The sequence below is a fragment of the Saimiri boliviensis genome, chromosome 1, assembly GCF_048565385.1.
Source record: "Saimiri boliviensis isolate mSaiBol1 chromosome 1, mSaiBol1.pri, whole genome shotgun sequence".
NCBI classification, from domain to species: domain Eukaryota; kingdom Metazoa; phylum Chordata; class Mammalia; order Primates; family Cebidae; genus Saimiri; species Saimiri boliviensis.
This window is the reverse complement of record NC_133449.1, coordinates 207,018,373-207,046,167: the sequence shown is the minus strand read 5'-3', so window position 1 is coordinate 207,046,167 and position 27,795 is coordinate 207,018,373. Positions and strand designations below refer to the sequence as shown.

Sequence of the window (27,795 nt, the reverse complement as noted above, 5' to 3'; positions counted from 1 at the left end):
TCATGCACTTTGGGGACATTCTTAAGTAAAATAAAGGTAACTTGGATACAAACCATGACATTTGATCTGATAACCAAGATAGCTACTAAGTGACTGATGAGGGGGAGGGAGTAGCATATACAATGAGGATATGCTGGACAAAGAGATGATTCACATCCCAGTTGGACAGAACAAGACAGCATGAGATTTCATCACAATACTCAGAATGGTGTACAATTTAAAAACTTATAAATTGTTTATTTCTGGAATTTCGTATTTAATATTTTTGGGCTGTCAGTTGACTATAACAACTGGAAACTCAGAAAGTAAAACTGCAGATAAAGAGGGAGTATTCTAGTTACTATTTGTTTTCATCTCATTGATGTGTCTAACAAAGAGCTGGAAGTTAAGTAGATGTGCCAGCACTATTTTCTTGTGGTGGATGGGTGCTTGCCTTTTAGTATTGTCTGGTTTCACTGTAAGAAATCTAAGCTCCCTGGCCACTTTTGAATAGTGTGGTGAATGGTAGATGATATCCATACATTCAATCAACTGCTGAAAGCAAAAGTATGAGTGAGGAAACGTGCATTCACCCTTTTCTTTCAGGATACCTTCTCATAGCATGTGTGACATACCTGTCTTGTTGACTAAGTTAGGATGCTAATATCAATCTGTATACATTATTAATAAAGCTTCATTTCTTTTTTTGTTTTTAAATATAAACAGAAGTTCTAATAGCCTTCCCCCAAACTGGATTGCACCCACAACCACGCCCAGCTAATTTTTCTGTTTTTTTGTAGAGATGGGGTTTTGCCGTCTTGCCCAGGATGGTCTTGAAGTCCTGAGCTCAAGTGATCCACCCATCTCAGCCTCCTAAAGTGTTGGGATTATAGGCATGAGCCACCAGGCCTGACCGATCATGGGTTTTTAATCTAGAAGTAAAGATTATTTGGTCCAATCTCCTTATTTTAATCTGAAAATAGGTTTACAACAACCCACAGTAAGTATTAAAATCTAAATCTCCTAATTTCCAGTACAACTATCCTTGTAGTATTTAATATCATACCTCTATACCTATAGCAATTTATCTGAATTTATTAAGCACTCTGTAATATAATGCACAAGGCACTGGTTCTGGACACTGAAAGGGAGAAAGATATGATCCCAGACCTAAGTTGTTTATTTGTCTTACCTGTTGAATGAATTCATCTCTTTGGTCCATTATTACTTTCTGAGGAGGTCCATATAAGAAAAATATGTTGATAATAGCTTTAGAAACTTCTGATGCTGAAACATCACAAAGAGGCAAAATCATAACCCATTTGGTGAACAAATCTGTCATGATTATAGCATACACATGACTTCTGTTGCTTGTATGAAAAGGCCCCATCAGATCAGCAGTAACTAAACTCCATGGATTGTCCACCTTGAGAAGGTGCTGTTTCGGTGATACAATAACTGTATTTTTTGCTACTTGGCAATGCCGACAAGCGTATACCTACAAACAGGCACACAATAAAGAAAATACATGCAAATGTTAATACTCAACACAATATAAAAGCAGTCTTATAAATCTGAATTTTAAAATGATTAATAGGTACACTTTGTGTTTTGAAGGAGAAACTTCCGGACAGAGAATCACTGGATTAAACCTATTTAGAATGACAAATAAGTAAAACAATAACAAACAACTGTAGTTGCCATTACAGCTGACCCTCAAAAAACATGGGTTTGGACTGTGAAGGTCAGCTTATACATGGCTTTGTTTTTCAACCAAACACAAACAAAAAATACAGTATTGGTAGGGAGGGATGTGAAACTCAAGTAAACAGAGCTGACTTCTTATATATGCAAGTTCCACAGGGCTGACTGCAGGACTTTGGTATAAGTACATTTGGTTATATGAATGTGATGCTGGAACCAATCCCGTGCATATACTGAGGGAAGATTATACTACCAAATGACCATCTTATGGGTCTTGTTCACATGGAACATAAATGTGGTTCATAATCAATATTTATTAAATGCTTAAAAAGATCTTAAGTTTCCTATAATTTAAAATCAGCATGAAGATTTACAATAATTTCTATATGCACAAAATGTTTCCTTTAAAATTATCACATTAAGAAGCTGATTCATTAATCTATTCCAACCATATTTATTGAAATATAATTTCATTCATAATATATGCTAGAAAAATTTTCTAGGTCATGGAAAAAGAATAAACATAAACAAAACCCATGCTGTTCTGTAGCTTTCATTTGAGTGAGGTGGGAAAAGATTAAAGATTAACTGATCAATTTATGGATAGGTGCCATTTCTCTGTAGATTTCCGGAATTCTACCCTGGAAACTACTTTCAAACTAGCTTCTAAAGAAAAAATTTAAAGTTATTTAATCACATTATAATCACAGTTACTTTTGATCAGAATTTTCATTTTCCAGTTTAAACTTATTTGTTGGATTTTATCACAAATAACTTCTGATTATTCCCCAAAATCATATCATTCTTAAATGATAACAATTTGACAGATTTTACTGAATGCTTGTAAAAAATGCACGGCAGGGAAAAGATATAAATTATCAAAGTCTTTGGAATACCTGAATAGATCCATAAACCAATAACTCACAAATGATACTTAAATGTTGGTTTAATTCCTTATGCTTGAAATGCCAGTCTTTTTGATGCACTGCTACAATTATTAAGGAGATCTTACATATATTCCAAGGAATTCCTACCATTTGGCATATAGTGCACTGGAAAGAGTAGTATCAGTTGACTTCCAGCAAGAACCCCAGAAGTCCTATAAGTGAATTTTCTATTAGGAGAAGTTGAAGGTTCCAATGGGTTACAAAGTTACAAAACTCAGACTTATTTCATTATCCTCAAAATTTGATTTTAGTTTTATTTGGTTTGGGTTGACATTCTAGCTCAATATGAAACAGGCACAAAAGATGAAAGCACATACTTCCCTGTTCAAATTATACTTAAGTGATTTAAAACAACTGTGAAGGAAAATACAACTCCCTTTAAGCAGTTTTTTAAATAAAAATAACCATGCCAAATACACTTAACAAGAGGTGATACCCAGAATAAATCTGGAGAAATAATAAACTTTAAGTATCTATCAGAGTCATTATTCATAATATTCTAAATACATAAGCCATACCCACTGTTTGACATCATTGGTCACAGATGTCCAATAATAATTGGATTCTACCAGAGTGAGGGTCCTGGATATACCATGATGAGCTCCATTGTCATTTTCATGGCATTCTCTTAAGACTTTCTTTTTTTCCTCTTCTGAAACAATTACCAAACGATTTTGTTTTCTGTCTTTTCCAACATAAAACAGCTTTTTTTCTAGAATAAAGGATAACAAAAAGATAGAACTGCAATTTTTAGAGATCTATGTATTTTAAAGACAATCATAGCCTTCTGTTTAAACCATGAAGATTTTTGTTTTGTTTTATAAAATCTTACCGCATTTAAAATAGAATATTTATTTGTAATGATGCTACCACACAAAGGTTCTTAGCTGTAACGTGTACTAGATACTTAGGAAGGGCAGTAACTGCTATAATTTTGTAGATACCAATATAAGTAGAGCAAGCTTTTTTACCAAAGCACATAATAACTACGGAAATATGAAATTATCTCTCTATGGGAGTACTCAAAGTAAGAAGATTTTGCAGGCACTTTCTAAAAATGGAATAGATTAGCAAATAAATTATGTACAGAGAAACAACTTCCTAGAACACAATTTTCTAAAATAATGTTTAATCATCACTGCATTTTTGCAAGCAAACAGCTCTCTCAGCTTTTTCTGGATTTGAGTAGAAGGCAGGGATGGTGAAGTGGGAAAGTGGAAAAAACCTTAATCCTCAAGACAATTCTCTGTTTCCTAGGACACATGAGAAGAATCTGCAGCTGTGAAGAAACCAGGGTATTGGCAGAATCACCTCACTTTAGTCTAACAGATAATGGGTCTGCCTAATCTTAAGTATAAGGGAGTTACTGGTAGGGAAATACACAGGGAGACATGAGCGGGCATTTATTGATTATCCTAGAATTTTATTAACCTGCTTTGGGATAAGCCTAAGAGGCAAAATTCCCATTTAGAACACAAACATTCATTTAATTATCTGGTGACTACTTGTTGCTTATCTCATCCCAAAGTTCTCTCCTCCTTTATAGGTGAAAAAGAAGAAAAAATTATCATGACATTCCAAGATAAATATCCCACTGCCTTTCAAATATTTAATTCATTCAGGGAGATTCAAAGGTCCTAAAATAAATGTGATCCTGAGAATATTTAATAGCACTGGTGGGGGTTAGGGGGACATGATCACAGAAATATAGTTAATTCCTTTCAGTTTTTATTTCAGTAAACAACCCAGTTAACTTTGTCAACATTTTCATATCAAGCATCAAAAATGTTCCTCATTGACAGTGCCATCAGTGCTAGAAAGTGCACCATTAGAGAACACAAGAGAGCAAAAGCAGAAGTTGTTAATTTAGAAAAATGTTTTGTTTTGTTTCATGGTGTCATATTCTGTCTATGAATAAACCTTCCTTTACATGCTTACTGGCCTTCAGTTAGCTTGAGTGTAATTTTAATTTTGCTTTTGATTGAGTAGCATCATCAATTCAACTGCTAATTGTTTAGCAACAAAAATTAATACAGAAATTCTCAAACTTCTACAAAGAAGAATGTAAGGAAGCATCTACACATCTACAACTCAATAAACAAGAGTTTGAACATTCATTTTACCTTTAAAGACAAATTTTTTTGCTGCTCTTCTTATGCCACTTCTCTCACTTGGCAGTGTAGTTGGATGATATTCACCAGTTCGTTTGTAATATGCAATCTGTTTAAGATGAAGATCACCATTTTTTCCACTACGGACCATTGTGAACCTAGGTAAAATGTATTTAAAAAGATAACTTAAATTTTACACTAACTGAATTGCCATTTCAGTTCAGACTTCTGTCATATTTCTACTTACATATGAACTGAGAATTCTCAGAATTTATTTGAGGAAGATAACTGCAGTACAGGAAAGGAACACTGATGTATGTGAATGAAAATACTCAAATGCTATTTTTGAGATATCCCACGACAAATTATCTTATCTCTTTCCATTTGATAAGAAATGTTGAAAATTTTCCACATACTGAGAGAAAAGGAAATGAACCAGTATACTTCAAAAAGGTTTAAAATTTCACTGCTATCAAATGAAATGTTACTTTCATAGGATGGTAACACAGGAGGATCCTGTCATGTGACATTTAAATAAGTAAGTTATAAGAAATAAAATACGGTTTTATATTACTTGTAAATAGATTCATGGTATTTCTTCTTGCCACCTTAGCCTGAAGGTGGTAACTATTTTTGCTCTTGATAGTCACTAGGTGTCATGTCGTTTACTTTGTTACAGTCTATAAAAATGTGCTCCATTAAACTGATTTCAGACATCCCACCAGAATGTCTTCTGTTTTCTGCTAGGATTCTAATACAAATCTTACAACTTTGAAATTATTTAAAAAAAAAAAATGTTTACTGACCACTGGAGGATCTAGGAATGAGACTAAATACTTACCAGAAAAAGAATGCTGGGACAGAGCAGAGCAGACTGTGCCTGTTGCCGTGGCTTAACCAGCTTATCAGTTCACTTCCCCTATGATACAGCTCTTTGCAAATGTAAAAACCATCTTTCTGATCTATTTTTAACCTCCAGAGAGAGTAACAGCACATTTCTTACCTTAGGTTAACATAAAGTATACGTCAATTTAAAAGCAAAGGTTCTGAAATGTTAACACAGTTCCATCATAACCTAAACAACATGTTAATTATTGCTATAAAGTATTATAAGATAATTAGTTTGTTCTAAGTTTAATTCACTTGCAATTGATTATTATATACATAATTTTTCTTTCACTTTCTAATAGCTAGCTGTACCTCAAACCAAAAACATGTACAGTTTCTAAATCATCTCAAAGACAAATGGCTCAGATTTAAGACTTTTTATACAAATAAATAAGACACGCCAACTGGCATAAGGACATACAAATATATCACTGTAATTGAACAAGGAGTCCAGAGTTATATCCACACATGTAAAGTCAATACATTCACAATGAAGGTATCAATATAATGAGGAAAAAGATGGTCACCTCAATAAATAATGCTAGATAACAACATTTTCCCCCCAACCTGTATTGGGGGGAAAAATGAACCTTAACCACCTGCCTCACATCTTACATAAAAATTAATTCTAGATAAATCATAAACTCAAATGTGAAAGATAAACAATGATTCTCGAAGAAAACATAAGAAAAGATCTTTCAAATCTTAGGATGAGCAAAGATTTCTTAAATAGGACACATAAAACACTATCCATAAAAGAAAAAAAAATTAGCAATAGGGATTTATCAAAATAAAAATGTGTACTCATCAAAGACAACATTAAGAAAGTGAAAACACAGGACACACATTGGGAGAAGATATCTTTAATATGCATATCTAACAAAGGACTCAGAACCAGTGTATGAAAAGAACTTGTAAAAATCAAAAAGAAAAGGGCCATAAGCCAATTCAAAAAATGGGGTAGAAATTTTTACATAGCACTTCATAAAAGAGAACATCCAATGGTCAATAAGCAAGTGAAAATGTGCTCAACATCATTATTCCTCAGGGCAATGAAAATAAAACCACAATGACTTGGCTAAAATTAAAAACCACAGACAACATCAAGTGTTGGTGAGGACAGGTAGCAACTGGAACTCTCAAACATTGTGGGAGGGTAAAATGTTACAACCACTTTGGAAAACTAAGCTTCTTCTAAAGCTAAATATACATTTACCCTAAAGGCTTGGCAATTCTAATTTCATATACCAGTGAAACGAGTCTATGACTACCAAAATATGTCTACAAAAATGTTCATAGATACTTTACCGTCAAATAGCCACTAAATGGAAACAGTAAAGGCATCAAGAAGCTTTACCATGTGTTTACTCTGTCCTTGTCTTGTAGCCACTTTTATTGTTACCAAGTTTCATATTGCTTTAGGTCAGTGATTTTCAAACCATCTGTGGTGAAACACTAGTGGTACCTTACTGCTCTCCAATCGGCCACATAAGACCTCTTGATGCCTTTACTTTCCATGTCATCCTCACTACGCTCTCCTCTGCCAGGATTCTGTGGCAAACTTCTACCTCCAAATCAATTTTCAATTCATGAAGCCTTGTATGGTTTCAAGTTGGAAATATAGAACCTGTTTCTCCACCTATCCATTTGCCTGCCTGTCACTGTAGCTCTGCATTAATTGTCCTCAACTCTTAAAAAAAAAAAGAAACTAAAATCATTTTTTCTTTGTGTCCTCTATTTTCATCTCTATACTACAGTGACACATCTTCTTTCAAGTCTAAGGGACAGAAATCTGTCCCTTCTCAGTTTAGATGAAATCAATATACAGACTATATACTGTGAAATTAATAATATACTGTATATAACTTCCTGTTATAGTTTTCCCTTAATAGTTTTTAGAACTATCAATGTCCCAAATCATCTAAACAACCTAAAGGAAAATCTAGAAATATCCCATCCTAGACAGTTGGGAGTATGGTATCTGTAGGAAGATGAGGTTTATAAAGGGCAGATAAAAATTGTGTATTTCCTTCCTTTTAGAAACCAGTTAAAGGTTGCAAAAAAATTCCTGGAGGACTTTAACAGAAAAGGTGGGAGGGAGCTGTTTCAGACCTGTAAAAGTCCACAGTAGGAAAAGACCAAACTCTCACACCTTAGAGAAAGTACAGGCCCCAAAATACCAAGGGGTATGGGTAACTGGAACTGGCTGAAAACAAACTAGCCATTGAAAAAAAAAATTGTGAGTCTGCATAAACCACAGTAGCTTCCATATTTTGCTCTTATATTTAAAAACCTCTTGGTTCCAAGTTCCCACCATCCCTTGTCCTCCTCCCCCTACCCATTTACCTACTGCAGACACAAGAAACTTTTTCTATGTAATATAAGATGAAGTCTTCAGTATATTCAGTTATCTGTGCCATTAAGACATTGTTGGCTTTCCTACTTATAATAAATATACAAAAACTCCTCAGAAAAGGTCTATTTACTGAAATTAACTTCTCTGCTTTGAAATCTTTGACTTTTGAATAATTGAAAATAGAAATAGAGAAATTTGCTCTCCTCAGAGTAAACCTAAAGTACAAAGGGACATGGAGCAAAGGAACCATTATAAAAAATTTTGGAGACAGCTCTTTAAGGTTTTAGTTTCTTTTTTTCTCATCAAAGTAGTGGGAGAAGACTAACATATATCTATGTTATGGAGGAGGAGATAAAAATCAGTGGGAGAAGACATAAAAATCATAAATTTCCTACAGATTTTCATATTTCACAAATGCTTTCAAAAGTGTATTATTTTCATTTTTATATGGGTGAGTTCTGGCTCAACAAACAACAGAACTGAGACTTAAAGGGGTGGTTATTTGCCTGACATAGTCACCTAGATACTTATTTAGACTATCCCTAGCATATTTTTATCTTCCAAATGATTTATTTGACAGAGTGGACACTATGAGACTGCCTCTGAGCATTAACTACTTCTTAGTGGCTAAGGTGTCTAGACTATTTAGCCTACCCTCTACAACCTGGCAGAGCATTATACAGCTTCTTCTCTCACTAGCTTCCTTTGTATACCCATGGCCATATCCTCGACCATTCTCTATACCTTGGTTTACATCATTTTCCACCTGATTAAGTCTTCCATCTTTCAAAATCAAGTTCTAGCACCTCAATAAAGAAAACATTCCATGATCTCTAATCTGAAGTGATCTTGACCTCTCTAATCTCTTTGTACCTACTGTAGAACATCCCATGTTTTACCCTTTTTAATAGTTTTTTGCCTGTTAATCCATAAAAACTTTAATTTGCTCATTCAGTTACTGAGCCCCTCAACCCTTGTATATACTAGATGATGTTAATACAAAGTTAAACAAGATAAATTCCTGTCCTCAAGGAGCTTATGGTATAAATGAGAAGAAAAAAAGAGGAATAAATCAGCATTCATACAGTATAGAGTGGTGTTACCACAGATATATGCAAAGACTACTATCAAAACAGATGTGTAGAGACCTAGATCCATCTGGAGAAGGAGGAAAAGCATTTTGATTGTGAATGAGGTAGAGCTTTGAACTTTATTCCATTGCCACTGCCTTAGTTCACTCACCTTCTATCTGACCTTGCCTCCTCTGTCTCTTAATAGTTCCTGTCCTCACTGCAGTCATGGAGGTCACACTAAAACACAAATCTTATCAAAATATTCACTTAACTCGAAATATGCCTTTTGCCATTCCTGATTGTCCATTTGGGTGGTTATAACAAATATACCACAAACTGGATGGCTTACAAACAGAAATTCCTTTCTCACAGTTCTGGAGGCTAGGAAATACAAGATCAAGATGCCAGCAAATTTAGTGTCTACTGAGGGTTCACTTTCTTATAGGCAGCTGTCTTCTTACTGTAACTTCACATGAGGGAAGGGGGACTTTTAAAAATATGGGCACTAATCCCATTAATGAGGGTTCTGACCTGTGATCAAGTCACCTCCCCAAAGTTCCCATCTTTTTTTTTTTCAGACAGAGTGGCACTCTGTCACCCAGACTGAAGTGCAGTGGTGCTATCTCAGCTCACTGCAACCTCTGCCTCCCAGGTTCAAGCAATTCTCATTCCTTAGCCTCCTGAGAGGCTGGGACTACAGGCGCATGCCACCAAGCCCAGCTAATTTTTGTATTTTTAGTAAAGATGGGGTTTCACCATGTTGGCCAGGCTGGTCTCGAACTCCAGACCTCAAGTGATCCACCCATCTCGGCCTCCCAAAGTACTGGGATTACAGGCGTGAGCCACCATGCCCGTCCTCAAAGTCCCACCTCTTAATACCATCACCTTGGTGGTTAGGATTTCAACATAGGAATTTTGGGAGAATGAAACCTTTAAGACGATAGCACTAATGATATCTAAACACCTCTGCCAGTATACAAGGCTTTATAAAATATGGTCTTTACCAATCTCTCCATGTTTTTCTCTTGGCATTCTCAATTCAAAAAACAATCACAGTTCTTCAAACATCCCATGCAGTGTGCTCACACCTTTTCATTGATATTTTTGCCTGGAATGAACTTTACTGCCATTTATTCAGCCCCTAGTCATCTTTTGAAACTCTGGCTAGGTGTCATTTCCTACAGAATGTCTTATAACCACTCCAACCTGGAATAACTTGAAATTTTAAGAATGAGTTGGAGTTACAAGATCAAATTTCAATCACCAAAATGGAATAGAGATTGGGGTAGAGACAGGAATACCTATATCAGTCAGCTAGGGAACTACTGTAAAATTAACGCAAGAAATGATGAAATTCTCAGTCAAAGCAGTGTCAGTATAAACGGATAGATACATCACATAAGAACTGTGATGGACTAAGTGTGTGGAGTAAATGCAAAGAAGAATCGGATTACTTCTGAAGATCTGGCTTAGAGAGAAAGATGACACTATTAAGCAGGTTGCATTCTTCATGGTTAAGCTCAGCATGTAAAAAGCAGGTGAAGTTAAGGCAATGGAAGAAGGATCAGATGGACAGTGTACAAAGTAGGAAGTGCACTAGATGTATCCTTATCCTTAAACGTTCACATTAATGAGTTCACTCATCTATGAATCCTTTCTGACACATCTCCAATCTCAGGGAGATTTGTGCACACTTTCCTTGGCACGTTCACAGTAATACGTATCAACTGTTATCATAAAATCTGAAATACTTTATTGAATGTGTTAGTTTATATGTCTCTCTCCCAAATATATTGTGAATCTTTAGGGACATGACAATAGCCAGAGAAACAAGAAAAAAAGCCAGAAGAGGTTCTGGTAACAGAAGTCTAGGAAATACAAAGTTCTTAGAAATATACTAAAAGATAGAAGAACCATTATGTAGCTAGTGGCTTTGGCAACAGTATAGAGTAAAGTTAAGAGTATAGTAGGGCAGGTGGCAACCAGACTGCAATGACACAAGAAATGAATGGAAAGTCAGAAAGTGGATTTAGAAACTTGAGCTTAGCTATAAGGCAAGGAGCTACAAGATGGCTGCTTGAGACAGATACAAGGTTCATTCATTGATCTAAAAAATGTTACTGAGTAACTGCTACATTGGAGACAGGATAATAAACGAGATGTAGATTCTCTTGACCCTCATCATCGAGTTTACACTCTAGTGGGGGTTAAAAGTTTTGACAGCCATTTCCATAGCAGCATCACTCAAAAACAACCAAATGATGGAAGCAACTTGTGTCCATCACTGACTGAATGAATAAATAAAATATGGTGTATATATTCAGACACCTTTAAAAGGAAGGAGATTCTGACATGTTACCACATGGATGAATCTTGAGGACATTAAGCTAATCAGGAATGAAATGAACCAGTCACAAAAAGATAAATATTATATGATTCCACCTATATAAGGTACTCATAGAAGTCAAATACAGACAGAAAGAATAATGGTTGCATAGAACAGGGGGTGGGGAGGAGAGAATGAAAGAGTTATTGTTTAACGGGGTCAAGAGTTTCAGTTATACAAAATGAAAAGGGTTCTGGACATGGATGGTGGTAGTAGTTGTACAACAATGTGAATGTACCTAATGCCACTGAACTGTACACTTAAAAATGGTTAACATAGTAAATTTCATGTTATGTGCGATTTGCTACAATTAAAACAATTTTTTTAAACAAGATTGCTTTGCTTTCAACAAGGGAATTAACCCCAAAAATTTAATGCTAACAGAAAGGATTCTAGAAAGACCAATGAAAACAGAGGAGAAAAAAAATTACATGACTGATGGTATGATGTTCCTGAGATGGCAGCAGGGGATGGTATCCAATGCACAAATAGAGGGATTAGTTCTGTGATCTCTTCCAATAAAGATATTATAGTGAGTATAGTAACAGGAGTAAATTATTTATTTCTGAAATACCACTAAACATTCCCATATAGGTTTGTGACTAGAATGTGGAAAGCTGTAATCACTCCCTCTCTACCACTGAGAAAAAGCTGGACAAGATGCCAATTCTCCCCAAATTGATCTCTATAGATCCAATGCAGTCCCAATCAGAGACCCTCAAGCTCTTTTGAGGAAACTGACAGGCTGATTCTAAAACTGATATGGAAAGCTAAAGGACTCAGAATAATTAAAACAACTTTGAAAATGAATATAGTTGAAGAATTTTGCATTATATGGTTTCAGGACTTTCTATAATGCTATGGTAATCAAGACTGTGCTATAATGGCAAAATGACAGGCTTAAATCTATGGAACAGAATAGTGCCAGAAACAGCCACTCAGTTATGGTAAACTGATTTTCAACAAAGGTGCCAAGGTAATTCAATGAAGAAAGGATAATATTTTCAACAAATGCTGTAGCAATTAAACATCCTTTGAAAGAAGATGAACCTCAACTCACATCTCATACAATATGTAAAAATTAATTCACGATAGGCCACAGACCTAAATGTACAACTTAAAACTATACAACTTCTAGAAGACAACAACAACAACAAAATCTTTGTGAGCTTAGGTTGGGTAGTGACTTCCTAGACAGCAAAGAAAAAACACCTATCCATAACGAAAAAAATTAAAACTTTTATTCTTCAAAGAATTGCTAAAAAAAGAGAAATAACACTGGGATAAAATACACATACATGATAAATAACTTGTATCTAGAATTCTAAAGAACTCTCAAAGCTTAACAAGAAAGCAAACAACGCAATTTAAAACATGGAAAAAACAGACACTTCACCAAAGAAGAGCTATGGTTAGCAAATGAACACATGAAAAAATGCTCAACATCAAAAGACAATGAAAAAAATGTAATTAAAACCACAATAAAATACTACTACACACTAACAACAACAAAAATAAAACAAAACCTGACAATAGTAGTTACCACCAAAGATACAGAGCATAGCTGGTGATAACAGAAAATGGTGTAAACATGTTGGAAAACAGTTTGATAATTTCTTATAAGTTAAACATCAATTTACCACATGGTCCAGCAATATCAATCTTAGATACTAAACCAAAAGAAAATGTACACCTAAAAATCTGTAAGTGAATGTTTCTAGAAGTTTTATTCGTAACAACCAAACCTGAAAACAAATGTTTACCAACTGGTGAATGAACAAACAAATTATAGTCGATCCACATAGTGGAATATTATTAAGCACTGATAAGAAACAAACTACAAACAAACCTAACAAATTGAATAAATCTCAAAATCATGCTAAGTGAAATAAGCTAGAGACAAAAGGCTATATACTGTATACTTCTGTTTATATGACATCTGGAAAAACTAAAGTATAAATTTAAAAATTTAAAACAATTTTTAAAAATTTAAAGTTTTAAAAACAATTGCCAATGCAATTGCACTGCATAAGAATGTTTTGGTTAAGGATGAACTGCCTATGAGATAGTGGTCCTATAAGATGATAATCGAGCATATACAGAAACCTCATATAGGGCATTTGATATTAGCACTGCAGATCAAGTGGGAGAAATCAATGATAATAAAGCGGAGCGACATCTGGTTTTCTATACGAAAAAAATACACACACATACACACACACCCCATCTACGTTCATGTAGGTAGAGTCTGTATTCGCTCAACGCTCAAACTGCTTAACAAAGCATTTCTCAGAATTTATCCCCATTGCTAAGTGACTCACGACTACAGCTGCAAACATTTATACAGCATTTTACTATGATTATCCTCACAATACTCCATGAAGCAGACATTAGTTTTATATCCTTTCTACAGGTAAGAAAATGGAGGTTCAGAGATTGTCCAATTTACTGAAAGTAATAGAGTGAGGACATGTGCTGACATTTGTAACTTGGTGTCTCTTCAAATTTCACACTTTTCCCCCCTGCTATACCAATAACTCAATTACCTCTTATCCTTAGCTTCTGTAATACTTGCTTGGTTCAGGCCTCTGTTACACAATATAAAGTGATTTTTTTCTAATAATCTTTTAGATTATAAATGAGAAATGGAAAGATCTTATTAATTTTTTATGTCTACATTGTTTAAGTGTTCAGAACATAGTGGACCTTCAACTGTTTGTAAATGAATAAAGAATTACTTGAATTTCCTGAAAGGATAATTAAAAATAACACTGAATTTAAAAATAGCAAATACTCCAGAGGTAACTTATTTCACGTTAGAAAACATTATACTTCACTTTCACATACATAGCACCATAAGTAAACTGTGTCAAAGGTATAGACTTACGCCTTAACATCCATGTTTGGAAAAGTATGTAATATCTTGTCCTTTTTCACAATTATGAGGATGAAGATAATGAACTTTGTATATGGTAAAGTATAATTATCATATCTAAGTATTATTATCCCTATCAGGCTGTTGAAAGTAACAGAGAACACTTTCTTTTCTCAAAATCTTCATCTACATAAAAAAATATTTTAAAATCTCTTTCCTTTCATTAATGGGGATTAATGCTTTATAGCAATGCTTCTAAAGCTTTACTGCTAAGAACAAAATCAGAAGACTCGGGAGTTCCATCCTTTGATGATGGTATTACAGTCTAATGCAGTTAAGGAATTACTGGTTCTGGAGGTAGAGAGACAGATGACAAAAAGAAATAGAAAATGCATAAGAAAGAAAATTCAGTTCACGAAAAGCACAGCCTTTGAAGTAGATAGTTAAAACTTACTTTTACTGCTAATAATTGGTATTCATATAAAAAAATAATCTGAAAGGAAGTTTTTTTTTGTTTTTTTTTTTTTTTTTTTTTTTTTTTTCCCCCAAAGCCCATATACATACACTACTTGGTCCCTAGAAACAAAGTATTTGAAAAGTAGTTAATATGAGAAACTGGCTTGAAGCTATCATATTCAGGACAAATTTAAGTATCTTCTTATACTCAAAGATTATTAAGTGGATTAAGTGGTTTCAACTACATAAAGACTGTCCTGGGACTTCTTTGGATATGCTTATATTTTCAAGAATTTGTTAAAATAGTTACTTATGTCCTTAAACATGTAGGAATAAGAAAAAATGAAAGTGGTTGCTTACAACTTGTAGTTTTGCAAGACGAATGTCAGGATCCTATTTGGTTAAGCGTTGTACACTTTGTCCCCTGCATAACATCAAATAAAATCAAGTAATTGCTTATTTCCTTTGATAATTTTATGTTTGTGTTCAATAAAGGCAGTTAGGTATTATGTCAAATAAAATTAGGAGTTAACTGTTTCACCAAGGGTTAAAAACAAAGGTACCAATTTAAGCCCCTAAAAAGTTACAATACCCGCTAGTTCCAACCTAAAATCAGCAATTTTCTTTTCTTTTTCTTTTTTTTTTTTTTTTGAGACGGAGTTTCGCTCTTGTTACCCAGGCTGGAGTGCAATGGCGTGATCTCGACTCACCGCAACCTCCGCCTTCCGGGTTCAGGCAATTCTCCTGCCTCAGCCTCCGGAGTAGCTGGGATTACAGGCACGCACCACCATGCTCAGCTAATTTTTTGCACCTTTAGTAGAGACGGGGTTTCACCATGTTGACCAGGATGGTCTCGATCTCTTGACCTCGTGATCCACCCGCCTCGGCCTCCCAAAGTGCTAGGATTACAGGCTTGAGCCACCGCGCCCGGCCTTTGCAATTTTCAATTAACACGTTAATTTGGAGCGGAATTCTGACATTTGAATTATTCTATTTTAAGATCCAAAAAATGGACACGCACAATTTTAGGCAACGTCAAGGACTTGGATATTCAAATACACGTTTCTACAATCTGCTTCACTTGCGAGTATAAATTCATTTAACTATGAGTATCTTCACAGTAAAAATATCTTCATCGCCATATGCATTCACCTGAAGCCACATGGGATAAATGCATTTCCACTTTAAAAAGTATCTATTTTGGTTCAGAAATGCCCATTTAAAAAAAACCCACACTAAGATAAAGTGTACATTTTCCTTTTAAAGTTACGTGACAGGATACCCTCTTGAGCTCACGTTTCTCCCGCCACGTGTTTAAATCTGGAGCAAAATTTCAGATTCAATGACTGATCAAAGTAATGGGGAGAATTCTTCAACGCCAGCCAAATGTGCTTGGAGTTTCAAAAGATACTGAAGTGTGAGGGAGCATTTCCTAAGCGTTTCGGCGCTTCGTTAACTCTTAAGGACAAGGTCCAGCTACACTAAGAATCAGCAGGAAAATGACCACTTGGTAAAACTCAATTACACCCAGCAGCCACCTCCCCAGGCCCGAAGCAGCACTCGCCCTTTCTGCTCAGCTCGCGCGGGACGTCACAACGCCCAAGGCCCTCCCGCCTCAAAGGCGCCTGCGCAAAATCTCCCCACAGACTCAATTAAATCCTTCCTTAGGCCGACAGAGGCGAATGGTTTTGAAATTACTGTCAGGTTATGCCTCACTTAAAAAAAACAGTAGGTATGACACAGCACACCAGAATGACCACTCACCGAGGTGGTCCTAAATTCAAACGACAGGGTTTAAGCTTCCTCTCGAGATTTATCTGGCGCTGCCGGAAGCGGAACTACCCGGCTCCTTAAGAGAATAGTCCTTTTGGGAGCCTTAGAAACCACGGTCAGAAAGGTTAGGGCGGATCGTTTGGCTCTTGCCGGAAATTGTTCCGCCCGGTGAGGTTTCGGCGTGAGACCCGAGGAGGGCGGGGAAGAGGCGTGACGGAGATTCCCGAGGTGTAGTAGCTCGAGGTGCCCTTATGTGGCCCTAGAGCTGCTGCTGAAGGAAGCAGCCTGCGTCCACGCCCACAACTGAAGTCTCAGGACTCACACCTCACCCTTGCCTCCGGCATGAAAGGGGGGAACCTAGACCTGAATGGGCTTGACCGTCTCCCAGCTGCTCGCGTGACGACCGCATTCGTGGCAGGTGAGGGCCCCGAAACCGGAGGAGAACCGGAGATGCGGAATCTGATCATGCCGAGGTTGAGGCGGCTGCTGGGCTTCTGCTTTGTCTCCCGTGCTCTGCACACCCTAAACACGCGCTCCACCAAGGGCCATGTGCCGGAGCGAATGACAGCATGGGCGTGGAGTGACAGTATAGCCTTGAGGGTCCTTTCGCTCCCTGATTTATCCTCCTGCTCCCCCATGGCGTCCCTTTTTCATTTCTTGGGTTTGAGACGCCAGAAATTGCAGCTCAGCTAAAAGGGAACTGCCGAGCTTCTACCCCACGCTGTGTCTGGCTCCACCGAAGTGATTAATCTCGAGCTGTGGGACTGCTGTGGGTAGACGTGGCTGTTCAAAAAATTTTTTTCCTTAGTCTTTATCCCTCTCTGTCAACCCCATACCCACTTAAAAAGAACAAAAGCCTCGTGTGTTGCAGCTTTTCTTAGTAGGGACCGAGGCTGCAGGTCACTGCTGCACCTCCAACTGGAGGGCGTTGCAGCCTTGTGCGCCTTGAAGGAGAAGGGGCCAGGGTGATGATCCCTGAATGGATCTCATTCACGAGGTTCTTGACCACTTCCTGGGAGTTTGCGACTCGGAGTTCTTTGGATAGTAACTGTCTTGCTGGAAGGCTTAACTATGGAAGTGGGAAGCATAGCTGATCTTAGCATGTAACATCCTCGCTGTACACTGGGACGGGATTTTGTTTTGGTGTTAGTAAATATTTTTTGTCTCAGATATATAAAATAATAACGATAGTTGCCATTAACAGAGTTTTATGTGTGCCAAATGCTTTACATATTTTGTCATTCATTCCTCTAAACAATTCCGGGAGGTATGCTAGATTATTATCACCATTTTACAGAGTTAGAAATCGAGGCTTTGAGCAGTCAGCAACTTGCCCTAGTAAACATTTGTTGTAAGTAAACGTTTGAAACTGTGTTAAAAACCAGATCTCTCTGCTTTCAAAATCTGTATTCTATTGTCCCGACCTTGTTCTTCCTCGATTTCAATTTCTTCACTAACATTTTCAGTGTCTGAAAGCATTCATTTATTTTAAAAAATTTCTTGTACCTACTTACATGTCTGAAAAAAGATAGACATGATCTATGTCTATGGAGCATTGTGATGCAGAATTAAGTAGTTCCAAACCCAAAATACTGTACTTACTGCAGCACAGGTTTATGTAAAGCAAATGACTAAACTGATGCACAGAAATTTTTAAAATCAAAGATTGCTGTTTAAATTTTAAATTCATATGACTTTCAGAGTAGTGGTTATGAGGTAGAACATCTGTTGATTACCCAAGTAAATGCTATGCACCCAGTTAAGTAGTGGGAACACAGATTACGTCCTTGTTCTCTAAAAGCGTCCACGCAACTGCAATATAAACAATGTTATGGAACAATTAATATTCTCATGTGAAAAAGGAATTGTGGTTATGTAGGACGATGTTCTTATTTTTTTGGAGATGCATACTAAAGTACTCGAGGTGAGGTATGTTAATACCTAGTACTTTCAAATGGTACAGCAAATGTGTGTGTGTGTGCGTGTGTGTGTGTGTGTGTGTGTGTGTATTAAAAAGAAAGCAAGCAAATATGGCAAAATATTGGCAATTGTGAGTATAATGGTGGGTATATGGATGATTAATACACTGTTCTTTCAACTTTTCTGAGTATTTCAAATTTTTCATAATAAAAAGTTGGAGAGGAAAATACACAACTCTGATGGAAACAGATAAGTGAAAAGATCTAAAATGCCACGGAACATAGAAGATAGGAGAGAGTTTTTAGGTGTATTAACATAAAACAGAGATGTGATAGTTCTTAGGAAAACCTTCACTGAACAGCTTTCAGTTGGTTTTTGAAGAGGGGATAGGAACTTTCAAGGAGAGCAGTGATTTCTGGGCAGAAGGAAATGCAGGTTCAGCAAAAAGGTATTAAATTACAGTTTGAAGAAGGAAAGCTGGAAAATGCTTTTGAAATTTCAGGAAAACTGGTTATGTATTTGCATTAAGACTGAGCAGCAGGAGCAGGAGCTCCCATTTCCTCTGATTTTGAGAGCAGAAATCTACTAGTTTATAGTTGGGCTCCTGAGGGAACCTATGAAAAAGGCTACAATGATGGCTTGGAAATATTAAGCTCTGGTAAGGAGGGGTCTGAATACTAGGTGGAACTGATGGCTGATCCAGGATGTTATTTTGAGGATCAGGTAGCTCTGGCCGCTACCAGTAAAGGTATGAAAGAGACGACTGATTATCCCAGGTAGTAGTGTTCATGATAGTCTTAAGCAGTATGGTTAAGACTAGAAAAGATGTGAAGAGGTCTTCAACAACAGCAGTAGCAAAGGATTTCTGTGGCTTCATTAGACAAGAGGTAAGTAGATATATTCTAAATTGAGTTATTTATATTTGTTACTTACCAGTTAAATCTGTTAGAAAACTGTCATAACAGTATTTAACAAAATATTAAACAGCTGACATTTACTGAGTGCTTAATATGTGCTATTTGCTGTAGTGTCTGTATTGTAATTTAATTGTCAAGACAATATATAAGATTCATAATTCCATTTTATAGATGATTACTAGAGAGGTTCAATACCTTGACTAAAGACACAGAGCTGAGCAACTTTCAGAAAAAGTTTTCAAAATCAGAGTTTTGTGTCTAGAGCAATTGTTCTCATAGTGTGATTCCAAGATGTGCAACATCAGCATCACCTTGGAACTTTTGGAAAAGCAAAATATTGTCCCCCCACCCCTAGAGTTTTTAGTTTAGTATTTTAACAAGCTCTACAGGTGATTCTGTTGCATGCTAATGTTTGAGAACTACTGCATTGAGTGTGGACATTTTTAGTAGCGTTAACACTCATTTCAGATTTCGAAATCAGGTTTAAGGGGTATTTGTCTTTTGTACAGATAGATTCCCAAACCTGGCTGCTCATCCATTTGTAAAAATATAGTTTTTCTAGTTAAGAATTACTGTTTAGGAATTTCTAATCTATGATAAGCCCAGTCACTTGTGTTTTAACAAGTCTATCAGATAATTCTCATGTAACCAGTCCAGTTTGGAACTGCTGCTATAGAAAGAATTTTAAAATTAAAGTAGGTTCAACACTGATATTTGAATAATGTATGTGTCTTTACGCCTAGACAGTTAAACATATGTTGAAATTAATGACTGACCATTGATCAAAATGCTGAATAATGTGGAAGTACTGTAAGCCTAAACTCTACTTGGTTCAATTATCAGCGTTTTAAGTGAAATAACACATATCATTTTGAATGTCTTGTGTGACTTATAATGCTTATAAAATTTCATCTTGTTCTATGGTATATATGCTACTTCGGTGAGAGAAATATATTTGAATTTATGTTTTTAGTTTTCTGGTAATTTATATTTGCAATGCTGTCATAAGGACTATGGAGTCCTGATTTTTGCTCTTAAGTGAGTATAGTGGCCTTCGGTTTAAACAGACCTGGGTTTGATTTTCATTTGCAATCCTAATTGGTTGTGTGATGATGATCAAATTACCTAAACTTTCTTAACCTCAAGTCTTAATTTATAATGACAAAAGAGATACGTAACTACATACGTAAAGCATTTATAAAATGAAGATATTCCTAATTCCAGGATGGATGTGAGATTGTTAAGTCACAAAGTAGTAACTAATTTCTTCCCAACTCTTTTCATGATAAGGCATACATGGAAAATGGTACTATTTGTACAGTGTCCTGGGGAAACTGAAGAGAGTGCTACTGGAAGCAGTTGGCCAGGGAATAACAGCTGCCTTGAAGGCTGAGTCAATTAATTTATTGGCATACTTATAGTTAATTCATGGTGAGGCAACAGGGTAGGAGGCTCTGAATTTACAAATATGGTACTTAATAGGTAACAGTGCCTAATAAATGTTCATTCCCTTGATATTTATGTTTTGGAGGGATATACATAACCTAAGCTGTTAAATAATGTTATAGGTGACCAAAGGTCAAAATGAATGATTCAGAGAAGAAGTCTTGTAAATTGTTAAGGGAAATTTTGTAGAGGAATGTCTATTGGGTACTTGAGATGTGCCAAGCACCAGGAAGACAAAAATTCTGCTTCATCAGTTTTATCTCCTTTTTATTACAGGAAATCTCCAATAATACTCATTTTCAAAAACTGGTTCTCAAACTTTGCTACCCGTTGGAATTACCTGGCAAGCCTTAAACTTACCTGAACTCTACTCTCAATCATTTTGATTTAAGTTGTGTGGAGTATAGCCTAGACCTTGGGATACAAGCACTGTTAGTATATTATCTTATATATAAAAGTATTAAAATGAGCTATATGTACAATTTACAAATAAGAAAATTGAGACCCTAAGAAGTTAACTTACTTGCTCAAGATCAGCTAATTGGAGTCAGTTGGATTTAAACCTAGGTATTTTAGCCCCTGAATCCATGCTCTTAACCACTAGCCTGTTAATTTTTTTTTTTTTTTTGAGACGGAGTTTCGCTCTTGTTACCCAGGCTGGAGTGCAATGGCGCGATCTCGGCTCACCGCAACCTCCGCCTCCCGGGTTCAGGCAATTCTCCTGCCTCAGCCTCCTGAGTAGCTGGGAGTACAGGCACGTGCCACCATGTCCAGCTAATTTTTTGTATTTTTAGTAGAGACGGGGTTTCACCATGTTGACCAGGATGGTCTTGATCTCTTGACCTCGTGATCCACCCGCCTCGGCTTCCCAAAGTGCTGGGATTACAGACTTGAGCCTTTTTTAAAATAACATCTGTTATTCCATCATATATTAAGATGGAATAATGGAAAATAAAAAGAAAGGCTTCCTTCACTTTATGTCCTTTAGAGATCCATTTCTCTGTCCATCTTTTATAAACTCTTCAAAATAACTATCTGTATGACTTCTCTGTGTTTCATCCCCTCTTACTTTCTTTTTGTTTGTTTTGTTTTTTGAGATGAGTCTCATTCTGTTGCCCAGGCTGGAGTGCACTGGCAAAATCCCGGCCCATTGCAACCTCTACCTCCCGGGTTCAAGTGATTCTCCTGCCTCAACCTCCTGAGTAGCTGGGATTACAGATGCACATCACCATGCCAGGCTAATTTTTATATTTTTAGCAGAGAAGGGGTTTCATCATGTTGGCCAGGCTGGTCTCAAACTCCTGACCTCAAGTGATTTGCCTGCCTCAGCCTCCCTAAATGCAGTGCAATTACGTTTAACAAATTGGAAGTTCTTATTATGGTTCCTCAGTCCTTTGTGTGCATCTTAACTACTTACCCAACATGATTTTCTACCATTTTTCCTTTGCTTGCCTGTTCTGCTCTAGTTACCTTACTGTTTAATGAACTTAGGAAATATGCCAAGCATACTTCTGCTTTAGAGCCTTTATACTTTCTTACCTGGAGTGTTCCCACCATATAACCCCATGGTTGGTTTCTCATTTAATTTAAATTCATATTTAAATGTCACCTTATTAAAGAGATCTTCCAACATGTATTTATTTGTTGATTTACCTAGTGCCTACCAAACGAATGAATGAGACGTGTTTCAGACCTAAAGTCATAATCATATAAGGGACATATATCTATATACTTCATGCTGCATTAAAGACTTAAATAGAATGTAAGTGAACAAAACAGGATAGATCAGTCATTAATTTATACCCTTAGGAAAAAAAGCTATTGGATACATACGTTTTTCCCCAAAAGTTGATTTCTACTTACACGTAAACATATTTTGTAAAGTATTTCAAAAATGTGGGAAAATATATATTGAAAATACTATGTATTAGAGCTCTCTAGAGGGACAGAACTAATAGGATAGATATATCTATAAAGGTGTGTTTACTAAGTAGTATTAAGTCACACAATCACAACATCCTGCAATAGGCCATCTGCAAGCTGAGGAACAAGGAAACCAGTTCAAGTCCCAAAGCTGAAGAACTTGGAATCTGATATTTGAGGGCAGGAAGCATCCAGCACAGGAGAAAGATGCAGCCTGGGAGGCTAAGCCAGTCTAGCCTTTTCACATTTTTTTGTTTTTGTTTTGTTTTGTTTTTAAATCCGCCTGCTTTATATTCTAGCTGTGCTGGCTACTGATTAAATGGTGTCCACCCAGATTAAGGGTGGGTCTGCCTTTCTCAGACCACTGACCTAAATATTATCCTCCTTTGGCAGCACCCTCATAGATACACCCAGGATCAATAGTTTGCATCCTTCAATCCAATCAAGTTGACACTGAGTATTAACCATCACAGAATAGCAGGAAACATAGCCCCATAGGTCTGCAGAACTACAACTGTTAGTTCTGCCATTGTGTCAAGGCTCATTAACTGATTTGTTAAATTTTATTTTTATGTATTCCAGACTTTTTACAATGAATACTCTATAATTAAGAAGCTAAAAAATTAATTTTCAGCTTTACCTCTACAACAGATTGTTTTCACTTTTGTTTTAAGACTTTAGAAGGAAGTACAATACAATTTTAAAATAAAGCCATAAAGTGTGTATATACACACTCATCTATTCATGTGTATATACATATAAGTATATGCCTATATATTGCATGGACATACTGGACCTGGCATCTCCCATCATTGACCTTCTGAAGTGGATAGTAAGACATTTATTACATTTCATTACATTATTACGTGTTTCTATTATCTTTTTTATTGGTGTGCTTATCACACTAAAATACAAAATGTCAATTTACTTGGCTGCCACTCTCTTAGACCAAAAGCTCCTTAAGGAAAAGAGCCACGTTTACTTTGACTTTATATAACTAACACCTAATACTATGCCTTTTACAATAAGTAAATAGTATTTGTTAAATAAATATGTCCATTTCAACAAATAATGAACAATTCATTCTTTTAGATTTACATGTTAGAGTCAGTAGGGAGTTTGGTTTATAGGAGTATTTTTTGAAACTATGGTTTATTGAGTGTTTAATATATGCCAATCACTGATGCTGTCTCACTTAATCTTTACAGGGTTGCAGGGTGCTACTGTACTTCCTTTTTCTTTTCTTTTCCTTTTTTTTTTTTTTTTATCAGCCAGGTATTCACCAGAGATACACTCCCTTTTTTATAGACTAATAGCAACTAGCATACATCACTAGTTAAGCAGTGACAGATTAAAACAGATGTATCTAACCCCAGAATGTTCCCCTTCCACTATTGAAATATTCGAGCTGTTTTTAGATGGAAAGAGTAAAAAAATTAAAAAACCAAGAGATATTTGCCAGAACTGAAATCAACTTATCCACCAACATCAAGTTTTACAGCAACTGGAAACTTTCCATTTTTCTTTTTCAGTAAACATTTTTACATGTTAAACAGTACAGAAGGAATAGGAACAAAAGGCTTTGATTTATAAAGTAAATTATTTCTGCTTTAATTTTTAAATTACAAATTATTTTAAATTTTATAACCCTGTTAATTTAAAGTGAAGGCTGACTGGGTAAATTGGTTTTAATGTCTACTGGGGAGTCACCAGTTATACTGGAATTAGATCTTTAAGAGTAGAACTTTTAAAATTACGCTTTTAATTCTACCTAGCATATTGTTTGACTTTTAAGAATATTCAATCAAGTAATTTCTTATACTACCAGTAATCAAATAAAGCATTTGTTATGTGGCTTTATCTTGGCACATAATTAATTTTAATATGACCAGGAAACAAGTACTTATAAATTACGGAAAGGAATATTTTGAGATGATACTGCTCTTAAATAGTACTCATTTATCTATTTGAGACAGTCTTCCTCTGTTATTCAAGCTGGAGTATAGTAGTAGTCATATTTCACTGCAGCCTCAAGCTATTGGGCTCAAGTGATCCTCCCACCTTAGCCTCCCAAGTAGCTGGGATTACAGGTATGAGCCACTGAGTCCATCCATCATATTCATGTATGCCTGGTTATGTAGAAGAGTTTGAATGTCAGTGAATCACATAAAATTGCTTGCAGAATTTAGCGCACATGTACTTTTTTTTTCTGGGGATAAGATCCATAGATTTTATTAGATTTGTTAAGAGTTTTTGACTTCTATACGTTTAAGAGCTGCTGTTAAAATGAAATCTGTTTAGACTCTAATCTTTTTTTGTTCATTTGTGTATGAGACCAGAATGTAGAATGGTTATGTTCCCTAAAAAACCTGTTTACAGATAACTTTTACAAACTGATTTAATATAATTTCAGATTAATTTTATCAGTGGTTTTTAATGCTGCATTAAATTTTGTCTGTTCTTTTCCACGGAATTCAGATATTTTGGAATTATGTGCTAAGAGATTTAGCTTTAATATAATTGTGTTATAACTTCAGTAATTTTCTGTTAATTGGTTTAGATATTTTTAGATGAGGAATTTAATGTGTAGTCTTTTGTTATTTTGTATGTTTGTCAAATTGCTAAAATGTATATTACTGAAGATAAGTCTTAGTTTCTTAATTTTTTTGTTTTTATTATATGTTTTTTTAATTGGAGAAAATATATTTTCATTTTGACAATATACATTAAGTTATTGGTGCTGATTTTGTGTCATTAAAGTGTCATTTAAAATTATTTTTTGCATGAATGTTTCTAGAGTGTACTCTCCAAAATTAATTTTTTCATTGCATTTTAGGTAAAAAGATTGTTATGTCAACTGAGGAAAGCAATAGTCTCACTGTCTTTATATTTTGAATTACTACAACAACTTTGATATCAACAATGAAGCAATGATATCTAGAAACAAAAGAGCATTTGCCGACAGTCATCATAATTTCAAGTGATTGTACAAGCAGAAACAAGCTGTCACAGACCTGTGTGTCAGCTAATATATGGAGAATGCTTTCTTCTGATGCTATTTATTTAGAGGCAGTTTTAATATAAATCATTTCAATCATACCTATATCAAATAAAATAAAAATGAGTGAAGCCCCCAGATTCTTTGTTGGACCAGAAGATACAGAAATAAATACCGGAAATTATCGGCATTTCTTCCACCATGCAGATGAGGATGATGAAGAGGAAGATGATTCTGTAAGTTGTTTGTTTTTTTCTTTGGTGAGAGAAGACCAATACAGTATAGGCTTTTTACTAATCACTGTTAAGGTGAATTAATCTTAAGACTCTTTTTTCCACATACAAATTTGTTGGAAAATACTTTTTCAGTTTTATGGGTGATGTTGTTGAATCTATGGTGAATCAAGAAATACAGTTATGGGTCAGACCTCAATGTTGTTTAATGATGCCTATTTTAGTTTCTTACAGTGATATGCATAGTGTAACTCAGTGCTAGGTAAAAAAAAGTGGCAAAGAGAAACAGTAATCTTGGCCATAAATCCAAAAGGTTTCTTCTATGTAGAAATATATAATAAATAATTGAAGATAAAGAAGTAGAAGGAAAAAATTTTAAGGTACTAAAGAAGATAGATTACTTAACTAGATTCATTAAGCTTATCATGTTACCAATGTGAGTTCTGGTTACCAATGTGAGTTCTGGTTTAACCAGAATGATTATTATCATGTCAATCAGATATGATTATTATCATATCAATAATAATATGATACTCATATTTATTAACTTACAGAAGTCTGTAAACTGAGTGGCTAGAAGGGTAGGCTACCTAAAGTATGTGTTTGTATGTGTGTCTAAAACTTGTTTTCTTTCTGATATAATGTTATATCCATACTGGATCTTAGGAATGATATACATTTATTATGCTTATTTTGTTTATAGTTACATTAGACCAGTATGTTTCTTACTCATCATTTAATTTTTTAAGTAGAGATTGATTTACTCTGAATACTGATTTAAAACACAGACTTACAATGTGTGTTTGTTTTTCATATATTTCTAATTGGAAAGAGAATTTAGTTTAAGAGAAAAATCTGTTCTGTTTGGTAAGAACAAACCAAAAATAATGACTAGATGACTCTTTAAGCCCTTTTTTTATAATAAAAATATCTTTCACAGTGGAGTTACACATACCTGAAATGCAAACTCTACTGTTAACTCATTTAAAACCTTCAATAAAGAGCACTTTTGCTACCTCCGGACCCTGAAAATCTAGATTTCAGGCAGGCTTCTCTTACCAGCTTAAACTTTTCTTCATCTGAACTTTTATCTAGAAGTCCTATAAGTAAAACATAAAAGCAAAGTGTCTCTGGATCACTTAAACTAGAAAGCACTATTGCCTCAGCCTCTGCTACCTTTATACCCCCTTTTCTACAGTTCTTCTGAACATGGTGTGAACACCACTGGCAGATCACAGCCAGTCTAATTACATGTAAAACTTTCATGTCTCATCTATATCTACATCTAGACCTATCCCATCCTTTCCACCTTTTATGTTTTAGTAACATCAAAATTTTTATTTCTGTATATTTATTGCCATACCATGTGTCTTTACTGTTGTGTGTACTCTTTTATTTTTCTGAAATGACCTTATTTTGGGGTACCTTGTGTATTATTTTTCATTCTTCCAAACTCTCCTCAGATTTCACCTTTTACTCTTTCCACTCTCCTTGCTCTTTTTCCCAACACAAATTGAAATACTTCTTCCTTATTACTGTGTCTTTACATTGGCATATATACAGTTGTCCCTCAATATCCATGGGGGATTGGTTTTAGGACTCCCTGTGGATACCAAAATCTGCAGCTGCTGAAGTCCTTTTTAAAAAATTGTGTGACATATAAGCTGCATCTACCCATATGTTTTAATTCATCTCTAGATACTCGTAATCTCTAATACAATATAAATGCTGTGTAAATAGTTATATCATTTAGAGAATAATGATAAGAAATATAGTCTGTGTATGTTCAGTACAGATACTTTTCTCCCCC

At 35.5% G+C, this 27,795-nt stretch overlaps 2 protein-coding genes across 26 annotated transcripts in view; one reads left to right on the top strand and one right to left on the bottom strand.

Moving 5' to 3' along the window:
* Nucleotides 1-16,666, bottom strand: part of GIN1 (gypsy retrotransposon integrase 1) — a 30,296-nt gene extending 13,630 nt beyond the window's left edge. Inside the window, exons 1-5 of one of the 4 annotated variants that reach the window (XM_074383076.1) lie at nucleotides 16,540-16,666; nucleotides 5,583-15,199; nucleotides 4,754-4,899; nucleotides 3,149-3,342; nucleotides 1,172-1,477 (exon numbers count right to left, since the gene is read on the bottom strand). In XM_074383076.1, the coding sequence (XP_074239177.1) occupies nucleotides 1,172-1,477; nucleotides 3,149-3,342; nucleotides 4,754-4,899; nucleotides 5,583-5,737 (801 nt within the window). In that variant the 5' untranslated portion in view covers nucleotides 5,738-15,199; nucleotides 16,540-16,666. Of the gene's footprint in view, nucleotides 1-1,171; nucleotides 1,478-3,148; nucleotides 3,343-4,753; nucleotides 4,900-5,582; nucleotides 15,200-16,539 lie in introns of those variants that run through there. The other 3 variants (XM_074383080.1, XM_039467992.2, XM_039467993.2) reach the window with 3 other exon arrangements.
* Nucleotides 16,667-16,725: 59 nt separating this feature from the next.
* The window catches only part of PPIP5K2 (diphosphoinositol pentakisphosphate kinase 2), a 78,208-nt gene continuing 67,138 nt past the window's right edge, over nucleotides 16,726-27,795 (top strand). For 20 of the 22 annotated variants that reach the window (XR_012512954.1, XM_039468011.2, XM_039468003.2 and 17 more), the window contains exons 1-2: nucleotides 16,726-16,966; nucleotides 25,591-25,988. Coding sequence is in view for 21 of the 22 variants with exons in the window: in XM_039468011.2 (XP_039323945.1) it covers nucleotides 25,875-25,988 (114 nt within the window). In the remaining variant the exon portion in view is untranslated. Of the gene's footprint in view, nucleotides 16,967-21,107; nucleotides 21,263-22,488; nucleotides 22,594-25,590; nucleotides 25,989-27,795 lie in introns of all 22 variants that reach the window. The other 2 variants (XM_074382964.1, XM_074382962.1) reach the window with 2 other exon arrangements.